At 48.0% G+C, this 7,451-nt stretch overlaps 2 protein-coding genes and 1 long non-coding RNA gene across 5 annotated transcripts in view; 2 read left to right on the forward strand and 1 right to left on the reverse strand.

Annotated features, from left to right (window-relative positions):
- Window positions 1-1,571, reverse strand: part of LOC112449873 — a 17,295-nt gene extending 15,724 nt beyond the window's left edge. The window contains exons 1-2 of one of the 2 annotated variants that reach the window (XR_003038416.2): window positions 1,010-1,571; window positions 9-849 (exon numbers count right to left, since the gene is read on the reverse strand). This is a non-coding gene — a long non-coding RNA (uncharacterized LOC112449873). Of the gene's footprint in view, window positions 1-8 lie in introns of both variants that reach the window. The other variant, XR_005234031.1, reaches the window with a different exon arrangement.
- spra (sepiapterin reductase a) lies at window positions 1,567-4,401 on the forward strand. The gene is made up of 3 exons (XM_017440124.3): window positions 1,567-1,984; window positions 2,780-3,070; window positions 3,543-4,401. The coding sequence occupies exons 1-3, from the start codon at window positions 1,669-1,671 to the stop codon at window positions 3,731-3,733; spliced, it is 798 nt and encodes a 265-aa protein (XP_017295613.1). The 5' UTR covers window positions 1,567-1,668; the 3' UTR covers window positions 3,734-4,401.
- A 1,243-nt stretch (window positions 4,402-5,644) lies between these two features.
- smyd1a (SET and MYND domain containing 1a) overlaps window positions 5,645-7,451 on the forward strand; it is a 6,742-nt gene continuing 4,935 nt past the window's right edge. Inside the window, exons 1-2 of one of the 2 annotated variants that reach the window (XM_025002519.2) lie at window positions 5,645-5,876; window positions 7,113-7,289. In XM_025002519.2, the coding sequence (XP_024858287.1) occupies window positions 5,749-5,876; window positions 7,113-7,289 (305 nt within the window). In that variant the 5' untranslated portion in view covers window positions 5,645-5,748. The remainder of the gene's footprint in view (window positions 5,877-7,112; window positions 7,290-7,451) is intronic. The other variant, XM_017440145.3, reaches the window with a different exon arrangement.

Below are 7,451 nucleotides of genomic sequence, written 5' to 3' on the forward strand. Positions count from 1 at the left end.
AAGAGGACCTGGATCAGGACGAGGACCAGGATCAGGACCAGGACCAGGACCTCTCAGCTGGGTCCTTCAGGACTGCAGCTGGAGACCATGACTCTCATTCATAAAGTTCATGAATGAGCTGCTCTGATGGATTTCACGGCGTTGGACACGGAGTTGGACACGGAGTTGGACACGGCGTTGGACACGGAGTTGGACACGGAGTTGGCTCTCCATCAATCAGAGCTTCAGACTTTATCACTCGAGGAAAACGATCCGTTCCAGACAGCTGCAGTGGAGCTGAGCGGCCGATACGCCCCTACTTCACATCAGGCAGGAAGTTAAAGATCTGAGACTTTTTCATTCAAAGAACAAAAACTAAAAACTGAATCTAATCTTTTATTCAGGTTGTGTCGAGTCCATGAGATCAGATCCATTATTTATTATTATTCAAACAGAAACTTTAGAAAATAAAACAGTTTATTAAACTGAGTCTGAATCTGAGTCTTCATGTTGAAATAACAACATTAATATCAGAGAGATCATCGGTGTTTGTGTTTTTATATTTCTGTTTACATCTTCAGGATTTATTCAGACAGAAACGTATAAATGTCTTCCTGTCCTCTTTGAGCCTTTGAAGCTTTAAAGCAGACATCCGGTGGCAGGAAGCGTGCCGTCGCTGATTTAAACCCTTCCTGAACACGAAGCCTGGAGCTAAAACAGAAATCTGAACTCCAAACAGGCCGGTTCTGTCCAGGATCTGAACCTCCGGGCCTCTGGAGGTTCTGGGTTTGTCAGGAGGTTTGTTGGCAACAAGAAACAATCAGCAGATCCAAACTTAAACTTTGGAACCGGAAGGAAGAAAATCAGGAGCTGAAAACGATGAAATATTTTAAATAAATGTTTCAAACAGATAAAAGTTTATTTCTGCTGTAAATATTTAACTCTAAAGTTTTAAAACTAATCTGTTTTATTCTTTGGTTTGTTGCTTTTTAAACTTTAAGTCTTACAGTTTACAGTTGTTAGTTCCCACCTGGTTCTCATCGGTTCCCTCAGCTCCTCCTGGGATCTGTCGGCCCTCAGACTCTGCTCCTGGACCACTCTCAGCTACTATTTATCATTTTACCAAATGTGAACAGGATTCTTTCCACCTGTTGTTAGAAGACAACATGTTCACCCGAACAAACCCTGAGTCGAATAAAGTCTTCAAGAAATGAACTTTTAGGACTTTATGAGCTTAAACTCATCCTGGATTATTTACAGAAAGTGATCGGGACATAAAACCAGGTTTGATTTGATAGTTTAGGTCAGTGGTGTCCAGTCCTGGTTCTGGTTCTGGTCCTGGAGGTCCATCCTGCAGGTTGGAGATGTTTCTCTGCTTTAACTCAGCGGATCTGAATCCATGAGATGAGCACGGTTCTGTAGAACCTGAGGAGGAGGAGAGAAACATCTGAAACCTGCAGAATGGAGGTCCTCCAGGACCAGAACTGGACACCACTGGGTGAGGTTGGAGGCCAGTACTCCCCCTCCATCCTCCTCCTCCTCCTCCTCCTCCTCTATAAATCCCACCAGCAGGGGGCCCCGGCGGCCCGGACCAGCCTCTCAGTCCTCCGGAGAAGCAGCGCCTCTCTCCGCCGCTCAGCAGCAGCTTTCCTCGGATCTCCCTCCGCCGACGCCCCGGTCTCGTCCTCCATGCCTCCCTCCGCAGACCTGGGCCGGGTTCTGGCCGTCATCACCGGGGCCTCCAGGGGCTTCGGCCGGGCCGTGGCTAAGGACGTGTCCCGGTCGGTGCGGCCCGGCTCGGTGCTGGTTCTGGTGGCCCGGTCCGGTCCGGAGCTGCGGGCCCTGCAGGCGGAACTGATCCAGTCCGAGGCGGGCCGGGCCGGCCTGCAGGTGGAGGTGGTGGTGGCTGATGTGGGCCAGAAGGAGGGCCTGGAGGAGGTTCTGAGGAGGTCCAAACGGGCTTTTACTGAAGAAATAACCCATTTGGTTCTGGTCAACAACGCCGGTAAGATCCAGAACCCGTCCAGGTTCTGTTCGTTCAGCAGCTTTTAACCCGGAATTATTACTAAAGTTAATAAATAAAGACTCGTCTGCAGGTCCCTCAGTGCCTGACTCACCTACTAGTCTAACAAGTTTTAACTAGTCTAACTAGTTCACTAACCTAAACCCGTTAAAGGCCAGCCCTTCTTCATGAATGCCTGTCGCCCATCGGCCCAGAGTCTGAGCTGCAGCAGGTAAAACTGAGTCATCTCTGTGGCTGTGGCGGCCATCTTGAATCAGGTTGTTGTAGAAGCACAGCCGCTTTAATCTAAATCTGCTGACAGAAAGGCAGAAACATGATCGCCCTCCTGCGGGTGATAACAGAAGCAGAGCAGCTGAGGTTCTTACAGATATTCAGTGAAATAAATTATTTGACAGAGGTCTGAGGAGGCGGAAAGTCTTGTTACAGTTTTAAAAACCTGATTCCAGGCTCTGATTCCAGGCTTGATTCCGGGCTCTGATTCCAGGCTTGATTCCGGGCTCTGATTCCAGGCTTGATTCCGGGCTCTGATTCCAGGCTTGATTCCAGGCTCTGATTCCGGGCTTTGATTCCAGGCTCTGATTCCAGGCTTGATTCCGGGCTCTGATTCCGGGCTTTGATTCCAGGCTCTGATTCCAGGCTTGATTCCGGGCTCTGATTCCAGGCTTGATTCCGGGCTCTGATTCCAGGCTTGATTCCAGGCGTGTGATCCAGTTTTCTTCCTGTTTTCTCTGTAGAAAATAAGCGTAACGTCCCATGTTTGTCCCCTCCCTCCCCCAGCGTCTCTGGGGGACGTGTCTCACTTCATGAAGGACTTCACGAACATGGCCGAGGTGGACTCCTACCTGTCCCTGAACGTCAGCTCGGCGCTCTGCCTCACTGCCGGCGTCCTGCAGGCCTTTCCTCGCCGCCCGGCTCTGCGGCGCACCGTGGTCAACGTCACCTCGCTCTGCGCCCTGCAGCCGTTCCCCTCCTGGGGTCTGTACTGCACCGGCAAAGCTGCGCGGGACATGGCCTTCAGGGTTCTGGCTGAGGAGGAACCGGACCTGCGGGTCCTCAGCTACTCCCCAGGTAAGAACGACAGACGTTACGATCCGTCAGAACCTTTCAGATTGTTTCAGTGAAACTAAGAACAGAAATAAAACCAGGAAAAGATTCAACTCCATCCAGCAGCTTCCTCCTCTGGAGACCAGCAGAACTTCAGAACTTCAGAACTTCAGAACCTCCTCTGTAATAATCCGAGCTGACAGAGACAGACTCTTATTGTGAAACTCCAGGTCCAGTCCTCTTCCTGTTCCTCTGAATCCTGCTGAACATCAGAGCTCTGATGAGAGACAGGAAGGATCTGTGATGGCGGCCATGATGGAAACAGGAGGAAGAAATGCATGCTGGGTAATATAGAAGCTGCTGAGTAAAAAGTAAGCCTCAGATCAGAGCAGCAGGAGGTTCTGATGGTCCCACGGGTCCAGTTGGATGGTTCTACAGGGTTTATGGAACAGGGCTGAACTAATTCATATCCTTCTGTTGTTTTGGGCCGAACCAGGACCTCTGGACACGGCCATGCAGGCGGAGGCCCGGTCCAAGACGGCCGATCCCAACATCAAGCAGTCGTTTTCGGACCTGTTCGCTCAGGGTCAGCTGCTGACCTGCGAGGAGTCCTGCTCCAAACTGATGAAGGTTCTGCTGGAGGACAGCTTCACGTCAGGAGCTCACATCGACGTCTTCGACGTGTAGACGGCGTGCGGACGGCGAGTTCACCTCTTAGCCATATTACTGCAGCATAGTTAATGATTTAAATGAAGATTTGGAAGAAAAGTTCAGCTCTGAGTCAAAGTGCAAAAAGCTCCACTCAGCCTAAAAAGACAAACACCAGTTAGTTTTTCTGCTGGAACTGATTAAAGTCCCAGAAATGTGTCCCCCTGGCAGAGAAAGGAAGTCCTTGTTCAGCCCGTCACACATTTATGACCCAACAGAACATTCTGTTCAGACTCAGGGTGTGAAATGACCACCCTCTAATGTTCCAGATGTTTGAACGACCCGCTCCTCCAGAACCAGAACTCAGCATGGAGCGGCGGTGATGTGGGGAAAACAACCCAAACCTCAGGAAAGAGTCAGATAGCTGCAGGACTCCCTGAGCCTCTGAATCTGTCACAGCCTGCAGGAGAAATCAAACCAACGAGTCCGAACGGTTTGTTCTGACAGAACCAACATGTTTTACTTTGAGTCCAGAGGAAAGAACAGCTGAAGCTTCTTTTCTGGGTCAGGAAATGTTTGATCCAAACGCAGCCGAGTCAAAGTCCAGTTCAGTGACCGAGCAGCAGGTTGGAGTTGTTACACAACAGAAACATCGAACATCATGTCTACGTGTTCACTGATCTTAAACCAGGCCTTCCTCTGGACAAACAAACACAAACCGTCCGTCTGATCAACCTGGGGTCGCATTTCCTCCTGCGTCCACCTCCTGGGAGCTTGGCTCCAGCCCCGTGAGCCGTCTGCGTTTCAATGATCTCCTCAGCTGTGGTCAGAGGAACAGGAAGCTGCTTGGAGACGATCCTGCAGCCTTCAGCTTCAACATGGAGGCGCTCACAACTACACTACACAACCACACCAAACTACACAACCTCGGAGGCTCTTCCTCAGAGGACCACAGATCCTAACGAAGCTCAAACATCTGAAACATTAATCGTCTCTTTAAGGACCAGCAGATTATTTAGCTTCTCTTTGTGAAATAAACAACAAACAGTTTGTTTTTGTTTACTCCATCTCACTCTGACCGCAGCAGATGTTTGCTTTAAGACAAATCTGTTCAGATCATTTCTTCTTCTCTGGTGTTTGTCGACCTGATGTTTATGAGTCAGTATTTTTATTTTGTGTTTATTTACAGACTGATCTTATTCTTTTACACGAATCTGTATTAATGTGCCTTAATGCTTTAATTATCAGTAACATTAGATAAATATGATTAAATGAGTTTTATTTAGAAAGGTTCTCAAACATTCCTTGGTATTAATTATATTTTTATATTAATGTTGAATCTTTGCTGTTTTTAAACTGAATGTTGTTACAGAAATAAATCAATGGAAATTAATTCTAAGAAGTTTTATTTCTGTCCTGCTATGGTTTTCATACAATAAATATTAAAACTAAAGTTAGGACTTGTACTTCTCCAGTTCAGTTTATTTTTATGTTTCAGTTTTAAATAACTTTATTAAAACAGCTGCAGGTTTAAACTTTAAGGTTAAAAATGATTTAAAGCTTCTGCTAAAATAAACCACAAATAAAAACATGATGGTATAATCTGGACTGAGACATCTGACCTGAACCGAAAGGTCAGAGGTCACCGAGCTGCAGGTGTGACCCGAACCTGTGAGATGTTTCAGAACGTCAGCCTGGACCTGCTGAAGCAAAGGTCAGAGGTCACAGAGCTGCAGGTGTGACCGGAACCACAGAATCCTGATTTCTGACAGGATGAAGGTTCCTGAAGAACCCGAGCTGAGACTCAGATCAGATCCACTTCCTGTCAGCCGTCTCTGACTGACGGCCGCAGCTGCTCCGGACCAAAATACCACTGAGGGGGGGAACCGACCCAAACAAGGTTTCCTCCCCTCCGCTCTGGAAGGTGTTTGGGACCCGGAGGGGGGGTGGGATTATTTCTGGTTTCAGACGGAGGAGAAGCTGAACCCTCGTCAGTCTGTCCCACCTTCAGCTCGTCTCTCCTTCATCTCCTGGACCTGGGTCGGGTCAGAACCATGACCGGGGGCAACATGGAGCTGTTTGAGTCGGAGAAGAAAGGTCGAGGTCTGAGGGCCACCAGGGAGCTGCAAACCGGGGAGGTGGTCCTGGCTGAGCCCAGTTACTCTGCGGTGGTCTTCGACAGGTAAGCTGCTCCGGCTTCTTGTAGACTCCGGGTCGGATCGGGCAGAACCTGGTGTCCCTGCAGATACTGCTGACGCTGCAGTTCTCGGAGCTGGGATCTCATTTCTCATGACATCAGCAGCAGGAGGGCTGTGGAGCTGAAACCTGAACCTGGACCTGAACCTGACATCCTGTACTTGGAAGGAATGCTGTGGTCCAGTTCGGCTCGTCGCTGCAGGCAGAACCAGGACTGAGAGAACATCTGAGAGTACCTGAAGTCTTTAAGGAGCAGGACCAGGTCCATGTTCTGTACAGAAGCTGCACCAGGAACATGAGTCCTCGGGTCTCAGCTCCGCGGCTGCAGGTCCGTCCAGTTTCCAGAATGAGCGAAGGACAGAAGGACACAGAGGAGGGAGTGTCATGGTCTGGGCTGCAAACCAGTCCAAAGTGTTGGACAGCTTGTTGATGAAGTTATAAAAGCAGAGGTTCCCAAAGTCAGGGTCGGGACCCCACTGTGGGTCATGAAACACCAAGTTTGGGTCCTCAGATAATCTGAGAAATCAATAATAATTTAAAATGATTGCTAATAGAAATCAATAAAAAGTATGACGGCCGGTCGGCTGTTTGTGTTGTCATCATGTTTGAACACAAAGAAAGAATCAGTTGAATCAGCCTCATTAGAGCTAAAATGATATTTTCTCAGATTTTTTTATCGATGAAAGAAACAGGAAAACAAAGAGACTAAAGTTAAACTTTGATTAGTTTGTCGACATGACTCTGGTTCATGGATCGAGTTTATTTATTTCAGGGAGGAACAAACTGTTTTAGGGTTAATTCTTTATGAATAATAATCTATAATCTATAATATGAATAAATTAGAGATGATTGTTGGACTGAAACTCCTCCAAGTTCAGTCTGAAGTGGATTTATTATCATTTCATCCAGTTACAGCGAGTTCAGAACACCGGGAAACGAGAGAAACGATCAACTCCACAAACTGACAACGTGCACGTGTGTGTGCACGTGAAACAGCCAGACTAAAAGTATGAAAAATGATCAGAATGACACTTAAATGTCATAAAAACAGACGGGATATAATCTGACTGAAGGAAATAAATAATTAAACATCAAACACTTTCACTTCCTGTTTCCTGTCAGGAAAGAATTATATTTTCATGTTAACATGTTGACTGATTGAACCTCTGCTGAACACATTCAAACAGATAAACCAGCATTAATCCCTGTTTTCTGCCCTCAGCCTGGCCTACCAGGTGTGCCACAGCTGTTTCCGCCGTCAGGCCAAGCTGCACCGCTGCACTCAGTGCCGGTTCGCCCATTACTGCGACCGCACCTGCCAGACGGCGTGCTGGGAGGAGCACAAGCAGGAGTGCGCCGCCATCAGGACTTTAGGCTTCCCTCCCAACCAGAACGTCCGGTGAGAAACACGGTTTGTCCTGCCGGGGCTGAGGAGACAGTCTGAAGGTGTGGAGGTCAAACATAAAACATCTCAGGTCTTCTGACAGATTTATTTAAAGTTAACGAGCCGTGAAGGGATGAAGGGATGAAGGGATGAGGGGATGAAGAGATGAAGGGATGA

The sequence above is a fragment of the Kryptolebias marmoratus genome, linkage group LG14, assembly GCF_001649575.2.
Source record: "Kryptolebias marmoratus isolate JLee-2015 linkage group LG14, ASM164957v2, whole genome shotgun sequence".
Taxonomy (NCBI): domain Eukaryota; kingdom Metazoa; phylum Chordata; class Actinopteri; order Cyprinodontiformes; family Rivulidae; genus Kryptolebias; species Kryptolebias marmoratus.

Coding starts and splice junctions, on each gene's coding strand:
- spra (XM_017440124.3), top strand. CDS start 1,669: ATGCCTCCCTCCGCAGACCTGGGCCGGGTTCTGGCCGTCATCACCGGG. Junction 1,985..2,779: donor GGTTCTGGTCAACAACGCCG/GTAAGATCCAGA, acceptor TCCCTCCCCCAG/CGTCTCTGGGGGACGTGTCT. Junction 3,071..3,542: donor GGTCCTCAGCTACTCCCCAG/GTAAGAACGACA, acceptor GGGCCGAACCAG/GACCTCTGGACACGGCCATG.